The 23,350-nt window shown below is 54.2% G+C and overlaps 1 protein-coding gene across 1 annotated transcript; it reads left to right on the top strand.

Moving 5' to 3' along the window:
* Window positions 1–8,402: 8,402 nt before the first annotated feature.
* Window positions 8,403–21,999, top strand: SYT3 (synaptotagmin 3). Its single transcript, XM_061173821.1, has 8 exons — window positions 8,403–8,553; window positions 11,897–12,422; window positions 14,662–15,049; window positions 15,918–16,136; window positions 18,572–18,692; window positions 19,311–19,482; window positions 19,590–19,722; window positions 21,934–21,999. The coding sequence occupies exons 1-8, from the start codon at window positions 8,403–8,405 to the stop codon at window positions 21,997–21,999; spliced, it is 1,776 nt and encodes a 591-aa protein (XP_061029804.1).
* The last annotated feature ends 1,351 nt before the right edge of the window (window positions 22,000–23,350 follow it).

Below are 23,350 nucleotides of genomic sequence, written 5' to 3'. Positions count from 1 at the left end.
CCTGAGAAGGTGGGTAGGGGTTGTCTCAGGAGGATGGGGAGAGGAGCTCTGACTGGGCCACCCACCCCAGCTCCTTCTCCCCGGGAAAAAAATATGGAAGGCTGAGACCACATGGAAATCCAGGTTCCCTTAACCTCTGGGACTCTCTGCGTGCCCCAATTATTTCTTTCCCACTTTCCTGCCTCCTCCCCAATGTCTCCCAGTCTCCTCGAGTTTCTTCCCCCACCCCTCTCTCTCGCACTCTCTTCCTCATCCACTCCCCATCTCTCTGCCCCACTCCCTCCCTCCCTCTCTCCCCATCTCTTTATCCTGATTTCTCCTCATCTCTCTCCCCATCTCTCCTCCACTCTTTCCCTTGATTTCTCTGCCCTCTTTCTCCCCACATCTCTCCCCTTCCCTTGTTCCATCTCCCCAGTCTCCTCCATCAGTTTCCCCAACATCTCCCCAGCCCCCCGTCCCTCTCTCTCTTCATAGTTTTCTGCCTCTCTCTAACCCTATCACCCCCTCTCTGCCTCCCTACCTCTCTCCCCATCTCTCCCATTCTCCTTTTGCCCTCTCTCCCCATCCCTCTTCTCTCATGGCTGCCTCTGCTGGGCTCCTTGGCTTCCCTCCCTCTGTCATCCCTTTTCTGTTCCCACTTGCCCTCCACTCATCCCTGTTTCACACAGGAACTGGTTAGGTACAGGTGAGATTCAAACAGAAACTGGGTTCTATATGGGGGAGGGAAAGGTGAGCAGGGGGCCTGGTTGCCATGGTACCTCCAGTGGATGGGGGAGGGGCTGGGGGCTCCTGACCCCAAGGGCAGGAGTGAAGGAGTTTAGCCACAGAGGTGCCCACTGGGCATCCCTTCTTTGTGTCTGTAGAGCTCTCAGCAGGAACCTTGGGAGAGGAGCGCAGACTTTTTCGGTTATTTTGTCTATCTCCCCAGTCTGTCTCTGTTACCTGTATCTCTAGTCTTCTCTCGAATTCATCTGGTCTCTGCCTTAACTGTCAATTATTCCTGCTTGATAAACATTGATTCTCTGCTTGTTAGGCAGTAGCACCTTGATTTTCTGAGTCATTTGTTCAAGGATGAGCTTAAAAATCAACGTAGGATACAGATTCAACCCTTGGACTTTTGCCGGACCTGCTACAAAAGAGGATCTTTCTTTTTCCAATGAGGTTGCCAGGCTGGTCGGAGCCTAGGTTGGAGCTGCTGGGGACCATCACATTGCCATATGGGGAGAGAGCCTGCCTGAAAGCAAAGACAACACGAGGAAAGCAGAAACCAAAGATGCAGACAGATTCCTGAGGATGATTGAGGACACCTAGATCTAGCTGGCCCTCAAGCCCTCAGCCACCCAATTAATTCCCTCTTATGCTCAGGTTATTTGCATTTGTCATCGGCAATTACAACAGTCCAGACTTAAATGGACTAATTTCCAGACCCAGTTCCTCTGTGGCCCTGACTCCCTGTTGGCATCCTTATGTCTTTTTCTCTCCCAACAGGCTGTCCTTCACTTCCAGTTGCCAAGTCCATCCCCATAGGACAGGAGACATCTTTCATTCTCATGACCACAGGCACACCTAGCCCCACAGCCCATCAGTCTCCAAACTCTATCCCTTCTGCCTCCTGACTGCTATTTCTTCTCTTCATTCCCACAGCCCGACACCCACTCAGGTTTCAAGGTCTTCTCCTTCCTGGACCCTCGCCCCAGCCTCCTTCTTGCCCTCACATCCTCCAGTCTCTCCCCCCTCATTCCCCTCCCACAAGGTTTCAGAGGGGTCTTTCTGCACTTGGAGATGACCCTGCCCCTCCCCTGCTCTCAGCCCTCCCATGGCTCCGAGCTGCATGATCTGGTCCCAGCTTCCTCTCTCACCTCATACCTTCAAACATTCTTCAGTCACCTTTTATTAATTACTTTATTTAATTAATCCCTCCCACCCCTCACTCCTGTCTCCACTCTCCACATGCTGCCTTCTGCCCTTTTCCTGGTGCCCGAACGCCCTCATCCTTTCATAAGAAGCTCAAGTGCCCCCTCCTCCAGGAAGCCTTCTCTGACTCCTCCTCCTACCAGTTGTGTTTTCTGTCTCCGTCCTCTGCACGTTCTTTATCTGCTCTTTTTTTTTTTTTCAGACCTCTGAACAATGTGCACTCTGCCTGTCTTGCTCAGGAATTTGGGTCTGTGTCTGCCTCCCCCTCCAGACCAAGGGCCCCTGGCTCATCTCTGGCTCTCCAGCATCAGGGAAGTGCGGAACATGTATGTTGAATGAATAAACAAGTGACAATTTCCCTCTATCGCTGTGACTCACACTCAGTACCCCCTAAGCCCACTGCCCTGTGTCTCTTGGTCTGCATGAGGTAACGTAGGATGAAGAAGAGAATATGGACTCTGGAGTCAAACAGGCTAGCATCAAACGCCATGCCCAGGCTGTGCAAACTTGGGCAAATGTCTTTCCCTCTCTGAGCCTTGGTTTCTTCATCTCTTACCAATAATGCTGCCTTGAAGAGCTAATGGTGCTTAAATAAAGCAAGATACAGCAAAGCCCCCGCATGTGAGCCAGGCACACAGGAGGCACTCAGTTGAAGGTTGCTCCCTTTCCAGAGTTCTTTATCTCTGTGACCAGCTTTAGCTGCCTCTTCTGGACCTCTCTCTTCTTCCTTCTTTGGGTGTCGTTGTCTTTCTCTCTCTCTCTCTCTCTCTCTCTCTCTCTCTCTCTCTCTCTGCATCTGTGTGTGTGTGTGCGTCTGGCTCGCTCTCTCTCTTTTTCCCTCTGGTGTCTGGGTCCCTTAAGTTCCCATCTCTCTGTGTCTCCATTATTTTTCTTCCTCTCTCTACTTGTCTCTGGAACCCTTCCTCATCTCTCTGTGTGTCTGAATTTGAATTTCTATATCACATGCCTCTGACTTTCTTTGTCTCTCATTCTCTGTGTCTCTATACCTTTCTTCATGTCTCTATCTGTCCGTGTGTGTGTGTGTGTCTCTCTCTGTGTCCATCACTTTATTTTGCCATCTCTCTGTTTCTCTCTCTCTACCTCCTTCCCGGTCTTTCTGCCTTAGCCCCACCTGCCTCCCTCTGCCACTCACCCCAACTGTCTTGGGCCATCCCTGTCCCACTCCCTGGCCTGGGATGCAGCCCAGGACACAAATCCCTGAATCAGCATTTTCCTTCTATTCCAGAAATTATGTCAGCGCCGCAGTGGGGGGCGGGGGGCCTGGCTGTAGCTCTGGTTAGAGGGTTTGCCTCCCTTCATCCTCAACCACACAGGCCACGGCCAGCTTGGTCTACCTCTGTTCTTGGTGTTTGTTCTCCCAGGGGAGCACCAGGAGAAGAGGTGAATCTGTGTTTACACACAACGTGCATGTCTCTGGGTGTGTGTCTGCGTTTGTTTGCAGGCACATTTGTGTGTGAATCTGTAGGTACTTTGCAAACTCATCCGTTCACTCCTGCATGGATGCATGCATGCATCCATCCAACGATCCACTCATCCACTCATTCAGCTATCCATCCATCCACCCATCCAACTCATACATACATACACTTCTCTAGTTATCCATCCACTTGTTCATTCATTCAACCAACGAATATTTATTGAGTGCCTACTGTGTGCCAGGCACCATGTCAGGCAGCGGGGACACAGAAGTAAACAAAAGTACTACCCCCCATGGAGCTTATGTGCTCATCAGTCCTCCTCCATGTGCCAAACTCGCTCCTACCCCAGGCTTTGCATGGACTGTCCCCTCTCCCTGGAGCAGTCCTCTCCCCTCCCCCATCTTCAGCTGGCTTATGCCAACTCAAATGTCACTTGCTCAGAGAAGCCTTCCATTGACCTCCTTCTCAGACACACAGCACCCTGGACTTTCCTTCCTAACATTGATACCCATATGGAGTTATTTAATGACCACCTGTCTCCACCACTAGACCGTGAGTCCTCCCAAGGCTGGGATTTTTGTCTGCTTTGTTCCCAGCCAAATCCTTGGTGCCTAGAACAGTGCCTGGCAGTCAGTAGATGCTCAGTAAGTATCTATCAAATTGGGTGCATGGATTGAATTGAACAAATGTCTCTGTCTCCTGGTTCCCTGTCAAGTGCTCTGCGCTCTTCTACACCCCTGGTGGTGATGACAGGCAAGGTCCTTAAACTTCCTATATGCAAACAATGTAGGCTGAACGCAAGGAATCTAGAGTCGGACCACATGGCTTTGAATCTCAACTCTGACACCTCCCAGCTGTGTGACCTTGGGCAGGGCACTTCCCCTCTCTGAGCCTCAATTTCCTCACTTGTAAAATGCAGTGAAGGAGTCCATGAGCAAATGCATGTAATTACTAATTATGACAACAGTAAACATTAACCATTTTCTCTAAGCATCTCTGGTGAATTTAATTCAATCCTCGAAATAACTTAATGAGGTGGGTTTAAAAAAAGATTACCCTCCCAATAAAAAAAAATTAGAAAAAAAAAGATTACCCTCATTTACAGATGGGGAAACTGAGGCACCAAGAATGTAAGTTATTCACCCAAGGCCACAAATGATGAAAGAGCTGGGATTTAAACTCAGGTACCCCACTTCCAAAGTCACACACACAACCAATGCACTACAGCTATTCCTTGATACCCAAGTGCCTCTTTGGGAACATGTCATGGGAGTGACAAGCCCATCTGTGTGCACATCTCTGAAAGTGTGCATTGCTGCATACTCCTTCTGTGTGTCTCTCCCTGTGGAACACAGCTGCCTGTGGACCCTGGGCGGAGGTCTGGCTGTGAGAGTGGTATTTGGGGTGCCTGCACTTGTGTGCACATATCTGTGGGTGCACCACCCCCCCATGCAAGCTTCTCTGGGTGCAAATGTAGGTCCATCCGGGAGAATACAAGAAGCACTGAGGATAGGATTCGGAGTGAACCCGGAAGGCATTTCTGGGGCATTCAAAAATATGATGGTGACTGCAACGTGTATACATAGGCATGAGTTGGGCGGATTATCTAATTAAAGGGAGGGCCTAGGGGACTCGTCTTAAAGTGTTTGCAGAAGAAGCACCAATTTTTTACTTAGAGATTATATTTATGTGGGTGTCACTGGGAGGCAGGGGGCAGCACTGAGGAAGACTGGGGGTGGTGAGGGGGCTCCAAGTCACCTCTACGGGCTGCCACTGAGACCAGGTAGCTCTGGATCTTCTTCAAGGGATTTAACCTCTGTGGGCCTCAGTTGTCTCTTCTGTGAAATGGGAATAACATAATTGCCCCCGTCTCAGAGGGCCAAAGTGAAGATTAACTCAGAGAATGCTTTCAAAGCACTTAGCCCAGTGCCCAGATCACAGTGGCAATTGTCATTCACTGCTATTACTATACCGGTAAAGGTATACTTGCTGCTTTTAAAAAATACTCATTAAGCACCTACTTGGTGTCAATGCTCTCCCTCTCTCTATATTGACTGGTTTTTCAAACCTCTGGGTCCCTTAGGAAACAGGTTTATTGTCTATATTTTGTTGATGAGGAAACGAACTCAGAGCGAAGAGTGCAAGGTCACAAAGGCAGTGGCTGGCGCTCAGCAGATGCTCAGCAAGTATCTGAGAATCTACTGAGGAGCCGGCCCAGGAAGGACTGAAATCCAGGTCCTTGCTTCTACCTCCACATCGGGCTGAGACTCAGGACCGCTGATTCTGAGGCTCTGCCTCCCCCCGCCCACCACCATCCCTCAGAGTTCCTCGGCTGGGAGGACTGGAAGTCCTGGGTCCTGCGGAGAAGGGGGCTGGGCAGTCGGGACTCCTGGGTCCCCAAGGGAGGAAGGAGCAGGAGGGGTGGATTCCTGGATCTGAGAATGGAGGGAGTTGGAAGCTCAGTACCCTGGGTCCTGGGGAAAGAGATGACTGGGGCCCCGGACTTCTCTGAGAGAGGAGGGGGTGAGGTGCAGGACCCTTGGATCCGGGAGCAGAGGGTCATGATCTCAGATCTCTGCATCCTCGTCTGTGGAAGTGAGCTGCGTCTCAGACGCCTCGGTCTCGGGAAATCTCCCTTCTTCCTCGCTGCGGCCGCGCTATTTGGGCTTTGAAGCCGCAGGTTCCGAGGGGAAGAAGGAGGGGGTGCAGGGGGAGGAGCCGCGGACTTGCGACAGGGGCGGGGGGAGGAGCCGAGCTGGCACCTCGGCCGGCGCGCGGGGCTGCGGCGGCGGCGGCGGCGGCGGCGGCGGCAGCTCCGGGTGAGTCTGCTCCTCCCCCACCCCCTGCCACAGCCCCCGCCCCAGCCCCATCCCGGGGGGCGGCCACGGCGCGTGGGGGCGGGGGTAGGTGCAGAGGTGCGCGGATCTCCCGCCCGGGAGTGGGAGTGCTGCAGCGTTTGCTGGTCGCCCCGGGGGAGGGGCACGTGGCCCTGGAAGGGGGGTCCTGAAACACCTGGGTGTACCCCAACCTCGCCCACCGATCCCCCGAGCGTGGGGATGGCTTACCCACTCCATGGCCCCTAAGGACTTAGGACTCCGCGGCTTCTCGAGGTCCCAGACATTATTCCTCTCCCCTGCAGCGCCTTGGGACCCCGGCATCTCATAACCCCCCCACCTCCAAAAAAATTCCCATCTTCTCCGCAGCCGGGAGAGGTATTAAGGACTTCAATTCCCATCAGTCCCTGCAGAGCCTGGTCTATGAAGCCGCAGCAACGCGAGCGCAAGGCCTGCCGGGAATTGTAGTCTTTAACCCCCCCCCCCGGAGCTGGGGACCCGGAGGTGGCAAGGGGTGGCTGGACTTCTCGGGGGTCGCCTGGGGTCGAGCAGCTGGCCCGAGGAGGACAAGATGTGAGGCTCGGACTGAGCTTTTTCTCACGACCACGACCCCCAGATCCAGCACCCCCTCCCACCACCTGGCTCGTAGGGACAGGCCCGCAGCCCCGTGTCCACCCTACAACCCCCATGGGCTACCGCCAGCCGCCGCCTCGGCTGCCATCCAGGACACAGCAGGGATAAGCGCAGGTGAGTCTGATATGCCTGTCTCGGAGTCCTGGCCTTCTGCAGCACCCCAGGACACCTGTCCCTCTGTGAGCCCTGATCTGTCTGTCCTTAATTTCCCCAGCGCCCTCCTTCCAGCCCATCGCTGATGTCTAGTTCCAAACCATGTGTCGCTAATTCCCCTTCTCCCCACAGCCACCTATTTCTCCTGGTCCCCTCTCCTTTATGCTCCCCCCTACCAATCCAACCTTCCTTCTGCACCCATGTCTGTCTGCCCGGTCCTTCTCTGTATCCCTTTGTCCATCTGTGATCTCTGGCCATGATTTTTCTGTCCTTTATTTCTGCACCCCATCCATCCTCTCATCCACTGCTTGTCTCTCAAAGATATTTCTGTCCATGCTCTTTCCTGGCACTTATCACTGCCCCTCTGTCCACCCATCTCTCACACTCCCATGAATTACACACCAGCTTATTCTTTATGGTTTGTCCATCCCACGTCTCAATCCTTAACTTTCCCTCTGTCTGTTCATCCATCCCTCTCTTCTGGGCCCCAGTCTGCCCTTCCCATTATCTCTGTCTCCCCTCCCCTTATCTCTCCCTCTCTCAACTTGGTCCTTATCTCTGCATCTTTCATCTCCATCCCTCCCCAGCCAGCACCACACATAACCATCTCTTATCTTTCTACCCCTATCCATCTCTCTCTCACCCCCCCTCTCTCCCTGTCTACACCTTCCTGTTCCCTGGACCTACCAAGCCCTTTCCCACCCTGGGCCATGGCTCACGCCGTTCCTGCTGCTCTGAATGCTTTTCCTCACTCCAGCCCCACTGCCCACTGCCCATGGCTGGCTCCATCTCATCCTTCAGATTTCAGAGAGCTCCCCCAACTGCCCACCTCCAGGTGCCCTTGTGACACATCCTCCAACTATTTCTTTTAGAGCACTTCTCACAGTCTGAGGGCTATGTGTTCATGTGTGCGTGTTTGTTTATGTGTGTTTGTTGATTTGTTTACTCCTTGTCTCCTCTCATTGCATTGTGACACCAGGAAGCTGGAGACCGCGTGGGGTTTGTTCCCTGCTGGATCTGCAGCAGCTGGCACAGTGCCTCTCATGTAGTTGGTGCTCAGTGAATATTTGTTGAATGCACGAATGAGAAATGGCTGTTGTTGTCGCTCCCTCCTGAAATTCCGTCCCTGCATCTGTGAAACCCTAATCTTTGTCTCCTTGTCTGTCCACCCCTTTATTTATGCATCCTTAATCTCTGCCCCTTGACTGGCCTCCCCAGTCTCTTCCCCCTTGTCCATTTGCCCCTAATTTCTTTTTCCTTGTCCAATCCTCCCCTAATCTCCATCCCCTTGTCCATCCACCCCCAATCGCTGTCCCCTTGCCTATCCTTTTTCTGTCTCTTTCCGCCCTTTATCCACCCCTCTCCCCCATCCCATTCCCCATCTGCACCCTTGCCCGGCCCCTCCCAAGAACAGGACCCGCTGGCCACCATGTCAGGAGACTACGAGGATGACCTCTGCCGTCGGGCACTCATCCTGGTCTCGGACCTCTGTGCGCGGGTCCGAGATGCCGACACCACTGACAGGTGCCAAGAGTTCAACGACCTGCGAATCAGAGGCTATCCCCGGGGCCCCGATGCAGGTCAGCATCCCCAGCCGTCTTGGCCAGCCCCCTGCTTCCACTATAGCCAGGAGTTTTAGAGATTCAGAACAGCCCTGCTCAGCTTTCTGTTCCTTATGGGGCCAGACCCTCTTATAGTCTTGCCTCCATCCTGCCTGTTGCTGGTCCCCCAAACCTCTGATCTAAGAAGAAGGAGCTCTGTGGTTCATCTGACCTGTGGGCCTGCTGTCCACCCTCCCTCACCACCACTCCACTGCTGCCACACATCCCCTTCAGGTATCTCTGTGCATTTCACATAGTACTTAGAAGCTCAGGCTCTTCAGTCAGTCTGTCGTCTGACTTGTCTGGGTTCAAATCCCACCTCCCCCACTTACAAAATGAATGACTTCTGTGCCTCGATTTCCTCATCTGGAAAATGGGGATCATAAAAGTGACGACTTCATGGGGCATCTGAGAGACTCAAATGATATAACACATGTGAAGTGTTAAGAACAAGCTGGGCGCACAGTGGTCATTCAATATATGTTGGAATATACTTACTGAGCACCAGCTGTGTACCAGACAGTATACAAGATCCACTACCCTTTGTGGTACATACAATCCCTATTTTCTCTTTTTTTTAATTTTATTTTTTAATTGAAGTATAGTTGGTTTACAGTGATTCAGCAAAGTGATTCATATATATTCTTTTTGAGATTCTTTCCCATTATAGGTTATTACAAAATACTAAATAGTTATAATCCTTATTTTCAATGGGGGAAACTGAGGCTCGGAAGGTGGAGTGATTGGCTCCAGGTAACCCAGCTAGGAATCAGCAGGGTTCTGAGAGCTAGGGAATATCATGAGTGCCCTCGTCCAGATGAAGAACCTTCAGGAAGCATGAGCTGGGAGGTTACAATGACAGTCACACTTGCTGAGTGCCAGGGCAGGGCTCAGCATCTCGCGTGCAGGATGTCCACAGAACAGTGATGAGGAACGAGGCCCAGAGAGCTGAAGCAGCTCGCTCAGAATCTCATAGCCTGTATGCAGGAGAGCCAGATTTTGACCCCAGGAAGTCTAGTACACTACTGCAATTATGGGGGGCGGGGAATCCCAAGACCACCCTCAGGTTCAATGATTTCTAGGACTCACAAAACTCAGAAAAGCTGTTATCCTCATGGCTACATTTCATGACAGCAAAAGGAAGGAGATTAAAATCAGCAAAGGGAAAAGAGGCATAAGGTAAGGTGCAGGAGAGACCAGGCATGAGCCTCCAGTTGTCCTGTCCTGATGGAGTCACGCAGACAGCCCTTAACTCTCCCAGCAACAACGTGTGACAACATGCACAGAGTAGGGCCCGCTAGGGAAGCTCACCAGAGCCTCGGTGTCCAGGGTTTTTACTGGGGCTCTGTCATGCAGACATGGCTGACTGTCCATGTGGCTGAACTTAGTCTTAGCCCCTCCAAAGGTCAAGCTGATAACACGTGGCCCAAAGACCCCACCATCCATCACATTGTTACACAGACTATCTGATGTGGCCCAAGTTTCTCAGGTAAATAAAAACACTCAGGCAGGACCTTCCAAGGGCTTAGAGGTTCACCCCCAGGAGCTGATCAAGGGCCAAATGTTTCGTTGGGCAAGGTTAATATTTTACTGCACAACTACACTGCCTTGCCCAACCCAAATGGCTCCCCAGTCCAGGCAGACAGGAATGAGAAATCTGCCAGAGTTTGGAGGATTGATGCTTTGACCTGGAGAGGGTCCAGGTCAGGCTGACAGTGGGGGAAAGCATCTCTTCAATTCTTCTCCCTCTTCTCTTCCAAAATGGCCCCCTTTTCTCAATTCTTTCCACGTTCAGGAGGCCAGAAAGTCCTTGCTCTGGTTTCTAACAGGCCCCCAGAACTCTAAGTAGATGTCGGTCACGTCGAAAGGAACACCCTAAGGGGTTGGAGATGGGGTGGGAAACTTAGGGTTCTGCCAGTGCCCGCCACGTGGACCTGCAGGGTCACGTCCTCTCTCTCAGAGACTCAGTTTCCTTATTCGTAAAATAGGATCCATCATCCTTAGGTTACATAGTATCCTGAGGGTTAACACCATGGGCCACTGACTTAGATTCACTGGGCAACTCAGGACTAGAGGGCATCCCCTTGCCACCAAGAGCTCCCTGAGGTGACACAGCCCTTCCACCCAGCTGAGCTTGCTGCCAATAGTTTAGTCACCTGTTCCTCCCCCTGCCCCCCATAATCCATGGTCTGTACAGGGCAGGAATTTCCCCTGTGTCCCACCTCGCTGAGACCCGCAAGTCAACCCCAAATAAATTCACATTTCCTTGAAAAACCCCACTCCTGGTACCAATTACTGAATGAACCAGAAACCTCCAGTTCAAGATCTGGGCTGTCCATGGGTTTCTCTGAAAGGCATATCAACACATAGTAGGCATCCAGAATGTGTTAGCTGCGGTGGCGGTGGTGTTGGATACACGTGGCAGCAGCAATAAGATTTATCATTCTAACAAAAATTCATGTTTGAACTACCATTTATTGGGAAATACTGAGGTGTGGTAGCGTAATGGTGAAGACGGTAAAGCCAGGCACCCAGACCCGAAGCCTGACTCCCTTGCTCCAGCTCTAGGACTCTGTGTCTTTGGTAACTTCGTGTCTCTTGGCCTCAGTTTCCTTTTGTGGAAAATAACAATGGGCGTAATAATGTTGCCAACCTCCTAGCGTGCCTGTCAGGCATAAGGAAGCTAATGCCTATAAAGCACTTCGGTGTCCGGAACATAGTAACCTCTCAAGAAATGTTCGCTATTATCTTCCCCAGCTTGCTCTGCACACCATTTACTCCCTGCATTCCTTAAAAGCACTATGAGAGGCAGAACTGATTTTTCCCATTTGTCAAATGGGGACTGTCAGGCTCAGAGAGGTTAAGATATGTTCCCAAAGCCACACAGCAAGCTGGGATTTGAACCCTGACCTGCCTAACTGTGCCATACAGTCTCCTTTCTCCTTGATCAACTCTTAGCATTTTAGGGAACCTTGGTCCTACCTCGGATGGTGTATTCCCTTACAGAGAGTCACTGTGGGCTAGCGATCAAGGGAATAAAAAGATTAAAATCCGAAGACAGACTGCCGGTTCAAATCCCAGATCTGTCATTGACTACGTGTGCAGCCTTACACAAGTCACTCAACCTCTCAGGTTCCTCATCTTTAAAATGGTTAGATAGAAACACCGACCTTGACTAGTCGTGGAGTTTATACTAAGTATTACATGTAGAGTGCTCAGGACGGTGAGTGGCAAATACTAAAGGTTAGCTCTTGGGGACAGCAATGGGAGGATAAACTCTGACCCCGCCCTGATCCCTGACCTTTGTCCTCACTCTCTCCAGACATCTCCGTGAGCCTGCTGTCGGTCATCGTGACGTTCTGTGGCATTGTCCTTCTGGGTGTCTCCCTCTTCGTGTCCTGGAAGCTGTGCTGGGTGCCCTGGAGGGACAAGGGAGGCTCAGCAGTGGGCGGTGGCCCCCTGCGCAAAGACCTAGGCCCTGGGGTCGGGCTGGCAGGCCTGGTAGGCGGCGGTGGGCACCACCTAGGGGCTGGCCTGGGTGGCCATCCCCTGCTGGGGGGCCCACACCACCATGCCCACACTGCCCACCATCCGCCCTTCGCTGAGCTGCTGGAGCCGGGCAGCCTAGGGGGGTCGGACCCCCCAGAGCCCTCCTACTTGGACATGGACTCGTATCCAGAGGCTGCAGCTGCTGTAGTAGCCACTGGGGTCAAACCAAGCCAGACATCTCCTGAGCTGCCCTCTGAGGGCGGCGCAGGCTCTGGGCTGCTCCTGCTTCCCCCCAGTGGTGGGGGCTTGCCCAGTGCCCAGTCGCATCAGCAGGTCACAAGCCTGGCACCCACCACCAGGTGAGACAGGCTACTGGGCTGGGGGTCCACTCTGAACTTCTGGTCTTCTTATGTGTCTCTTTTCCATCTATGGCTCTCATGAGTCCTGGGGAAGGAGGGAGCTTGGGGTGTGGATTCCTGAATCCTGGGCAAAGAGGAGGCTAGGGCTCCAGACTCCTGAGTTGGAGGGAGGAGGGGGCTAGAGGTCTAGGTTCTTGGATCCAGAGGAAGGAGGAGGCCAAGGACAGGACTCTGGGATCAGGAAAGTGGAAGAGAATGGAGATCAGACCCCTGAGTCCCTGAGGCACAAAGCAATTCATCTCTTTCTCCCTAAGCCTGGATTGGTGGTGGGACCTGCAGTTCATCCATCCATTATTCATCATTCTGTACATGTATACTGAGCACCTAATATGAGCTAGAGCTGAGCTGGGTGTTGGGAAAGAAGAGAGGTGAGCATGGCAGACAGACCCTGCCCTCATGTCACTCACAATCCAGGGGAAGTGGGTCCCCAAATCAGCTGTCCCTATCCAGCCAGGCCAGGGCTGCAGTAAAGCAGCCTAGGGGACGTGGGTAGGACCAGATCACACAGGGTCTTGAATGCTTGACTGAGGGGTTGGGACTTTGTCCTAGGGCACTGGGGAGCCACAGAGGGCTGTGAGCAGAGGAGGTCAGCTCTGGGTGTAGAAAGACCTCTCTGGGGCCACATAGGGGACAGACTGGAGAGACAGATTGGATACCAAGAGTCCAGGCAGGAGAGAACAAGGCTGAACTGGGGATGGTGGAGGAGGAGATGAGGTTGAGAGAGTCAGGGGGCCGAGAGTCAGGGATGGAACTGGGGGCTGACAGCTGTGGGTAGAAGGGGGTGGGAGGAGGTAAGGACAGCACCCAGGGGTCTGGCCTGGTGATGGATTGGGTGAATGGTGGGGCCGTCAGAGGATCTAGGAAGAGCAGCGGGTTTGAGGGAGACCCTGAGCTTATCTGGGTCTTGTTGAATGGGAGGGGCCTGGGGGAGCGTCCGGGGAAAACTGCCTCCCGGAAGGATTGTCTTGGGCCCCAGAGGTTCATAGGTGATTCTTGTCCAGGGGGCTGGCCAAGGGCTCATGGAAAATATAGTTTGAGGTCTCTGGGGAGGCCTTCCAGAGGTTGATGGATACACCAGTCTGAGTTCCTCCTTCCCCCATTATACAGATGAAGAAACTGAGGCCCAGAGGGTGTTAATGACCTCCTCAAAGTCACTCTGGGAGCAGGGAATGGCCCACTGATCAGTAGCTGAAGGCATGTCACCCGGCATCCCTTTCCATGGCTTGGTGCCCTCCCACTTCCCCCAGCCTCATGCCTGCCTCTCAGCGCATCTGGGGCTGCCGTGTCCAGTCATGACTGCCCATCACTAGGGGCCCGGGTGTGATGGTCCATGCAGGAGAGGATGGATGAGCAGGGACCACAGGGATGGGGAAATTCAGGAGATGGGAGGGAAAGGATTGGAGGGGAGAGAGGAGATGAGGGTGGCCCCAGGTGTCTGACCTGCAAATCTAGGTGGATTCTGGGGAACTGGGAGAGGAAGTGGGCTTGGGAGGAGGCACTGAGCCCAGCAGGGAACACGAGGGGTATGTGGTGTCTGATGGGCAGCTGAGGCTGGGGGCTGAACCAGGCTGGAGCTCAGAAGACAGATTTAGCAGACATCAGGCTGCTGATGGTCGTGGAAACCTAGGGTACAGCTGAGCTTGTCCAGGGAAAGCGTGTGAGTGAGAAGGGGAGAAGATGGTAAAGATAGTTAAGGATGGAGCTTTGGGCTTCCAGAGTGTTCTACAAACACAGACAGCCAGAGAGAGAAAGAACAGCCCAGGGGGAGCGATGGTCAGGTGGGAGAGGATGAGGCTGGGACTAGGACGGGTTAGGGAGATTTGGAGAAGGGCAGGTGCAGGACCAGGGGGTCTGGGCTGTGTGAGGCCCCAGGGGTCCATAGAGAAGTTATTCTGGGTCACCCCTTGAGGTCAGAAGGAGGCGTCTAGAGGCTGGTGCAAGCCCAGGTCTGGGGTGGAGCTAGCTTAGAAAAGGGGATAGGTCACCCTCCTCACACAGATGGGGAAACTGCGGCTCAGAGAATTCAAGTGCCTTGCGCAAGGTCACAGTGGGCAAAGGTGGGGCTCTGTGGACACCTGGCTATGGGGTTTGGGGAAGAGGCAGGGAGGAGCCTCCCAGGTCTTCAGATGCAGCAAAGATCGGAGCCACTGACTTCACCTTGTCTTCCCCACCCCCGCAGGTACCCGGCCCTGCCCCGGCCCCTCACCCAGCAGACCCTGAGCCCCCAGCCGGATCCGGGCAGTGAGGAGCGGCCGCCCGCCCTACCCTTACCCTTACCAGGCGGTGAGGAAAAAGCCAAGCTCATCGGACAGATCAAGCCGGAGTTGTACCAGGGGACTGGACCCGGCGGCCGGCGGGGCGGCGGGGCCCCAGGTTCCGGAGAGGCCGGCGCGGGGGCGCCCTGCGGCCGCATCAGCTTCGCCCTGAGGTACCTCTACGGCTCCGACCAGCTGGTGGTGCGGATCCTGCAGGCCTTGGACCTCCCGGCCAAGGACTCCAATGGCTTCTCAGACCCCTACGTCAAGATCTACCTGCTGCCTGACCGCAAGAAAAAGTTTCAGACCAAGGTCCGGAGTGGTGGGCTGGACATCCGGGTCCCAGGGAGGAGGGGCTGGGGGCCTAGACCCCTGGGTCTGAGGGAGGAGGGGTTGGGGGCGGGAACTCCTGGGTCTGAGGGAGGAGGGGTTGGGGGCGGGGACTCCTGGGTCTGAGGGAGGAGGGTTTGGGGGCGGGAACTCCTGGGTCTGAGGGAGGAGGGGTTGGGGGCGGGAACTCCTGGGTCTGAGGGAGGAGGAGTTGGGGGCCGGGACTCCTGGGTCTGAGGGGGGAGGGGTTGGGGGCGGGGACTCCTGGGTCTGAGGGGGGAGGGTTTGGGGGCGGGAACTCCTGGGTCTGAGGGAGGAGGGGTTGGGGGCGGGAACTCCTGGGTCTGAGGGAGGAGGAGTTGGGGGCCGGGACTCCTGGGTCTGAGGGGGGAGGGGTTGGGGGCGGGGACTCCTGGGTCTGAGGGAGGAGGGGTTGGGGGCGGGAACTCCTGGGTCTGAGGGAGGAGGGTTTGGGGGCGGGAACTCCTGGATCTCAGGGAGGAGGGGCTGGGGGCCGGGACTCCTGGGTCTGAGGGGGGGAGGGGTTGGGGGCGGGGACTCCTGGGTCTGAGGGAGGAGGGGCTGGGGGCGGGGACTCCTGGGTCTGAGGGAGGAGGGGTTGGGGGCGGGGACTCCTGGGTCTGAGGGAGGAGGGGCTGGGGGCGGGGACTCCTGGGTCTGAGGGAGGAGGGGCTGGGGGCGGGGACTCCTGGGTCTGAGGGGGGAGGGGCTGGGGGTCTGGATCCTGGGTCTGAGGAAGGAGGGGGCAGGGGTCCGGACTTCTGGGTCCTGGGCAGGAGGGGCTGGTGGGCATGGTGTCTTGTCTCCCTTTCTCGCCCACCCCCTCTAGGTACACAGGAAGACCTTGAACCCCGTGTTCAACGAGACATTTCAGTTCTCCGTGCCCCTGGCTGAGCTGGCCCAGCGCAAACTGCACTTCAGCGTCTATGACTTTGACCGCTTCTCCCGGCACGACCTCATCGGCCAGGTGGTTCTGGACAACCTCCTGGAGCTGGCTGAGCAGCCCCCCGACCGCCCGCTCTGGAGGGACATCGTGGAGGGTGGCTCGGTCAGTGGCTCCTGCATCCCCCATCCCGGGGGACCTGGGACCCCTCAGTTTGCCATCTCCTTGCCCTCCACTTCATAACCTCATAACTCCTTGATCCTGGAGTTTTCTTTTTAGCTTTATTTTGTTGTAAAATATTGCAAACGTACAAGCAAGAATAGAGACTGATATAATGGACCCCAATTCCCCATCCGCACTTTGTCAAATATTAATATCATAACTGGGCCCCAGATTTCCCAACTTCTGACACCACCACCTCACCCCCCCACACCCCGTTGACATCTGATGGTAACCGCTGAGAAAACTATAATAGACGCCCATGTACCCACCGGCCAGCTTTATCAAACTTCCATGCCATGACCCCATGACGTCTGCCCTCTGGCCCTAGATTCCTGACCCTCCAACTTCCCAAGCCCAAAGTTCTTGGCTTTTGTTTTCCCAACTTCCTTCCCCTCACAACCTCCCAATTTTCCAATTCCCAGACTTCCTGAACTCCCCCAACCCCTCTGATCTCTGAACATTTTGTTTCAAACCCCTGACTTTTAGATTCTCTAATATAATCTAATCCTCTGTCTCTTCATGGTCTCCACTAGAATCCTGATAGCCTGATGCCCCAAGCCTCGGACATACTGGGATTCCCAATATCCTGACATCTCCCCAATTCCCCCAACAGCCCCCATGGGCCCCTTCCTCATTTCTTACAACCTCATTCTCCTGTACATCCAATCCTTCCCCAAACCCAGCTCCTAGGTCTTCGTTGGGTGTCCTGACCCCTTCCCTGCACCAAACTTCACACCCTCCCAACTCCTCAGCCCTCTCAGTTCCAATCTGTGGGTTTCCCAACATTCCAGCTCTCTGCCAATCTGCGGTAGCTGTGTGTGTCAGGGGTGGGTGAGCCCTGTCTTCATATCACGAGAGGGCTGGTTTTGCCCACCTGATGGCCCTACTCAAGGTCCTTCCCTTCTCTGAGCCTGTTTCCCCATATGTACAATGACACGGTTGAACCAGGTGCCCATGGCTCTTCCTAAAGTACCCTTCACTGGACTCTCCAGAGCCTGCTTGCTCAGTCCCCCAAGCCCAGCCTCTGAGAACCACGTGCCTAGTTGTAGGGTCCTGATCCCCAGGACCCACGTCTGTCCCACCAACCCCTGCTCCCCGTCATTCCCCGAGGCAGCCCCACCCGAAGGCACCCTCCTGCATCCGTCTTTGTCTCCTTTGGTCACCTCTTGTTTTCTCTCCCCCTCCTGATCGCTTCAGGTATCGCTCATTCTTTCATTTATTCATGCATTCCTTCAACAACTGTTTTTTTTCAGGATCAAGACCCAGGGACCCCAGACAGTCCTCGGGAGCTGTGGGTCTAGGTTGTCACACAGTTTGCTGTCAGGGGTCAGCATTATGGGGACACACAGGGGGAGCATCTGCTCAGGGCTGCAGGGAAACTGGGAGCTTGTGGGAAGAGGTGACAGCTAAGCCAAGGCTTGTTGGCTGAGAGGAGATGGGGAGGAAGGGTATTTTAAGCCAAGGGAACAGCCTGGGCAAAGCCTCAGGGGACTGAGTGGGGAGTCTAGGGACCTGGGCTCCTATCGGTGTGGGTGGGAGGCGAGGGGCCGAGATGAGGCTGAAGGATGGGACAGGCGGGTCATAGGTCCCCTAGCTCTGGCCACTGTTCCAGGTCCATCTGTGTGTGTCACAGCGGAGGGTCTGCCTTCCTTGTAACCTCTGTCTGGTTCTTGGCTGTCTCCTGCCTTAAGACTGACCTCTCTGTGTCTTTTCTCTGCCCCACTCTCTCTGGATCTCTGTCCCTTTCTCGATGTAGGTCTCTGCCTCTGTTTCTCTCTCTCTCTCTGGGTCTTTTCCCCTCCCCTTTCATTCTGGGTCTCTGTCACTCTCTCTGGGTCTCCATACCCCCCACCAAGTCTCTGTCCCCCTCTCTGGATCTCTAGTCCTGCCCCTTGGGGACTCTGTCCCCTCCCAGGCCTCGGTGCTCCCTCTGAGTCTATGCCCCTCTTCCTCCTACCCACCCCCTCTGTGCTCCCCTGTCTGGGTCTCTACCACCCCTCTCTCCTCTGGGTCTTTCTGACTTTAGAACTCTGTGGGTCTGTCTTTCTGACTGTATCTCTCAGAGTTTGCATCTCTGTCTCAGTCTATTTCTCACCGTGTTCTTCTCTCTCTCTCTCCCTCTTTCTGTCCCTCTCCTGCTCTCTCCCCCCACCCATGCCTCTTCCAGTCTTCCCTGCAGAACAAATAGGATTTGACGGTGGCAGGCAGCTGTGGCCGAGGAGTTACCAGGTTTGGCCCGAAGTCAGATTGTTAAGTGGATCGGAAACCTGAGCCCTGGAGATGTGGGAGGAGAGCTGGAGTCTGGGGATGGGAGAGAAAGTCAGGGAGAGACGGGAGGCTGAGGCAGGGCATCGCTGACCCTCTTTCCCCAACTGCAGGAAAAGGCAGATCTTGGGGAGCTCAATTTCTCACTCTGCTACCTCCCCACGGCCGGGCGCCTCACCGTGACCATCATCAAAGCCTCTAACCTCAAAGCAATGGACCTCACCGGCTTCTCAGGTGGGTTCCGGGAAGACGCTGGCATCTGAAGGGGGGGGGGCTGGGACTCCTGGGTCTGAGGGAGGAGGGGGCTGGGGGCCTGGATCCTGGGTCTGAGGGGGGAGGGGCCGGGGGCCTGGATCCTGGGTCTGAGGGAGGAGGGGCTGGGGGTCTGGATCCTGGGTCTAGGGGGGAGGGGCTGGGGGCCGGGATCCTGGGTCTGAGGGAGGAGGGGCTGGGGGTCTGGATCCTGGGTCTAGCGGGGAGGGGCTGGGGGCCGGGATCCTGGGTCTGAGGGAGGAGGGGCTGGGGGTCTGGATCCTGGGTCTGAGGGAAGAGGGGCCGGGGGCCTGGATCCTGGGTCTGAGGGGGGAGGGGCCGGGGGCCTGGACCCCTGGGTCTGAGGGAGGAGGGGCCGGGGGCCTGGATCCTGGGTCTGAGCGAGGAGGGGTTGGGGGCGGGGACTCCTGGGTCTGAGGGAGGAGGGGCTGGGGGCCTGGACCCCTGGGTCTGAGGGAGGAGGGGCTGGGGGGGAAAAGGCTGCGGATCCAGACCCTTGGGTCTGGGAGAAGAGGGGTCTGGGGTCCGCAGTCGGGTCTGAGGAAGTCGAGGTTCAGTGCTCTCCACAACCGCCCCCAGACCCCTACGTGAAGGCCTCTCTAATCAGCGAGGGGCGGCGTCTGAAGAAGCGGAAAACCTCGATCAAGAAGAACACGCTGAACCCCACGTACAACGAGGCGCTGGTGTTCGACGTGGCCCCCGAGAGCGTGGAGAACGTGGGGCTCAGCATCGCGGTGGTGGATTATGATTGGTGAGGGCGCGGGGGGGGTGTGAGGGGCGGGGCGAGAGCAGGGGGCGGGGCCGGGCCTGCCTCCCTCCCTCTCAGGTGCTCACCGACCCCCCACCCCTGACCCCCAGCATCGGACACAACGAGGTGATCGGCGTGTGCCGCGTGGGTCCCGACGCCGCCGACCCCCATGGCCGCGAGCACTGGGCCGAGATGCTGGCCAACCCGCGCAAGCCCGTGGAGCGCTGGCACCAGCTGGTGGAGGTGCGTGGGCGCCACCCGAGGCCGCTCCCCCCGCCGTTCGCCCCCTCACTCACGCAGCGCGTCCCGTCTCTGTGGGCTGCGGAGTCAGCCTAGGTTCGAATCCCCGCTCTACCATCTCCAGCTGTGTGATTTAGAGCAAGTTACTTGAACTCTCTGTGCCTCAATTTCCTCTGTTGGGAGATGGGACCATTAATAGCACCTATTGTTAGGATAGATGCGAAGATTCAGTGAGTTAATGCAGGACTAAGTGTCTGCCTCTTAGTAAGGGCTCAGTAAATAGCTACTGTTATTATTATTACCCATGGTGCTAAGTCCCAAACAAAAGGAAAACACTAGGTGATAAAATAGAGCGGGGGTTTTCTTTATTTGTTATTTAAAGCAGGCTGTGAAAATTGGGGGATTGTGGTTTACTGGGTAGGGATCAACAATTTTTCTTTTGAAATGAATAAGAAAATAAAGTTGAAATAGAACAGAACAGACATTTTCACAGGGCAGCAAACCAAGGATCATAGTATTAATTTATTTTTCTGTCAGTTGTGGTCCAAAACGTTTTGGAGTCTGGGAGGTAGAGGGAATCTGGATGGGGGATGGAGGATGCCCTTTAGATTAGGGGGTCATGGAGGGCTTCTTGGAGGAGGTGACATTTGAGCAGAGGCCTGGAGGTTGAAAAGGAATGGGCTCAGGTGAAGAAGATTGTAGGGAGAGGGCAAGGCTGCCCGTTCCTCGGAATCGTCGAGGAGGCTGGTGTCAGCGGTGAGCCTGGAGCAGACAAAGAAGGGGTGCGAGCAGATCCCAAGAGGCCTTGTGGGTCACAGAAGAACCAGCCTGACAATTTTTAAATTAAAAATTTAAGATCACTTAAGATCATTACTTGGTCAAGAGAAGTTTTCAAACGTGGTTCTCTCATTTGAAACCAAGAAAAGCAAAGAAGTAGATTTTGAAACTATTGATGAATTTGCTGTCACTAAAGCCAAGAAAGTAAAATTATACTAAATTCTTTGTAGGGTATAAATTAAACATTTAAACTTAAGACAATGTGAATTTCAATACACTTACTCTTCTTTTTTTTTCAACATTTTCTCAATTATTTTAATATGCCAGGAAAAATAATTTTTAAATACAGAAAAATCAGGTGCATATTTCTCCTTTCGTCTCCAGTTCTTGAGCCCAGGAACTGGCCCTTATTTACAATTTAAATAAATTTTAATTTTAAATAAATAAAATAAATTTTAAATAAAACAAGTTTCATTTAAAATTTATTTAAAATGGCACAGGACTGGCTTTTATTTAAAATTTATATTTTGCTCATCATGGATTTTTTTGCATTAATTTTGATTTTTTTTTAAATTGCATTACAATAGCATTTATCTTCATTGCTGAGTTTGGATGCACCTTAAATTTTACACTAGGAGTCAGTTCCTCACTTGGAGTTGACTAGTCTGGCCCTGCTTTGGACTTTTTTCCTGGGTTGGGGGGACGGGGGGATTTAAAGGGCTGAGCACAGAACTCAGATGTGAGTTTTGAAAAGACTGTGATTCTACTTAGATAAACAGATGGCAGCTTCTCCGTCCTTCCGTCACTCACTCTTCTAATGCACTCACTCATTTATTCACAAACTTCTCTGGAAGCTCCTGTGTGCCCTGCTCATGCTCCTCAGCAGAGAGGAGCTGAACCCCGGCAGAGTCTGGCCCTGACCTTGACTTTCAGCCAGTAGTGTTATGTGGCCCCACAGCATCTTTCTACTCCCAGAGCTGACCCTGCCCCTTCTCTGCTCAGCCCTCCCATGGCTCCACGGCACCCCCAGGACTAGGTCTCAGCTCCTCCGAGGCCCTGCAGGGTCTTCCCCATCACCCCAGTATCCTCATCTCTCCTCACATTTCCACTGACTGCTTCTTTGTGTCTCAGTTTCTGCATCTGTAGAATGGGACTGTTGTACCACTTGTCCCATCACTTCAGAGCCAGGCAAAAAAGAGAACTGTAAGTGATGAAAACAGGGAATTCCCTGGCAGTCCAGTGGTTAGGACTTGCGCTTTCACTACCGAGGGCGAGGGTTCAATCCATGGTTGGGGAAGTAAGATCCCACAAGCCGCGCATCGCAACCAAAAAAAAAAAAAAAAGATGAAAACAGGTTTGATGTCTTATTAGACTGATTATTAGCAACTGTTTTGTCTCTGTCCCCCACTCCTGAGCCTTCTGGATTTCCCCTTTCAGGAAAAGACTTTGACCAGCTTCACAAAAGGCAGCAAAGGATTGTCAGAGAAAGAGAACTCAGAGTGAGGGGTAAGGAACCCAGACCGGGGGTGGGAGGGGCTGGACTCCTGGGTCTGAGGATGGAGAGACATAGGACCGGGATTTCTGGGTCCCTGGGGTGGTGACGGAACTACAGCAGGTCATGGGCCCGCTCTCTGCCATCACTGATATTTCCGTCCTGCAGGTCTGGCCTAAGCTCAGGATCGGACCAGGCCCCCTCAGGACCCCATCCCTTCCTGCCCGGACTGTGAATTCATCTCCTCGAAGCCATAACGTCCGAGCCACGTGGTGCGGGGCAGCCCTGGGCCTGCCCATCCTTCTACCCCTGGAGGCGTGGGGATGGAAGGCAGGCGGCCCAGCTCCCTGTTTCAGGGTGGGGGGCATTCAGTCTCCACTGTGTCTGTCCTCCCTTCCCCGGGGCTCCCCATCGAGGCAAGGGGCCGTGCATGTCTGGGGGACCCCTCCCCCTCCCCAAACCTCTGTCGGTCTCTGTGTCTCTTTGCTGTTTGTACAAGACTTGGTGTCCTAACTCTTGTTCTCACCGTGAATGTCAACAGACCAATCCTCCGTGTTCCCCTAGACACACACACACCTGTGTCTACCCTATCTGTTCACCACATCCCCCGTCTGGCCAATCCCCCCACTGCTGCTGCTATCAATGCCAGAATAAACACATACCGTGGGTCTCACTCCATCTAGGGCTCCTGTCCTTTCTGGGACGGGGAAGCTGGGTTGGAACATCCTGGCTCTGCATTCAGACAAATGTTTCATTCACTGCCTGGGTGACCTTTGGCAACTTAATTGATTTATCTGAGCCTTTCTAAATTTCACATTGGCCAGGACCACTGTGATTATAGGACACAAAATGCAACCCAGGGGCTTCCCTGGTGGCGCAGTGGTTAAGAATCCGCCTGCCAACGCAGGGGACGCGGGTTAGAGCCCTGATCCGGGAAGATCCCACATGCTGCAGAGCAACTAAGCTGGTGCGCCACAACTACTGAGCCCGCGTGCCTAGAGCCTGTGCTCTGCAACAAGAGAAGCCACTGCAATGAGAAGCCCATGCACTGCAACACAGAGTAGCCCCCGCTTGCCGCAACTAGAGAAAGCCCACGCACAGCAACGAAGACCCAACGCAGCCAAAAATTAATTAATTAATTAATATTTAAAAAGGCAACCCAAACTACTGTAAGCCACAAGCAGAATGGAAAGACATCCAGGCAAGTCTGAGAGTACATAAGGACTTCAGGCATGGTTGGATCCAGGTGTTCGAGTGATTCTGCTTTGTCCTTTATTGACTTCATTCTCAGGCAGGTCTTTGTGGTGGTAATAAATGGCCATTTGGAACTGCAGGCTTATAAAGCTGCGTCGGCCATCATGC

This window comes from Eubalaena glacialis, chromosome 18 (genome assembly GCF_028564815.1).
Source record: "Eubalaena glacialis isolate mEubGla1 chromosome 18, mEubGla1.1.hap2.+ XY, whole genome shotgun sequence".
NCBI classification, from domain to species: Eukaryota; Metazoa; Chordata; class Mammalia; order Artiodactyla; family Balaenidae; genus Eubalaena; species Eubalaena glacialis.
Note: the sequence above shows the minus strand (reverse complement) of the source record. Positions and strands in the feature narration are given on the sequence as shown.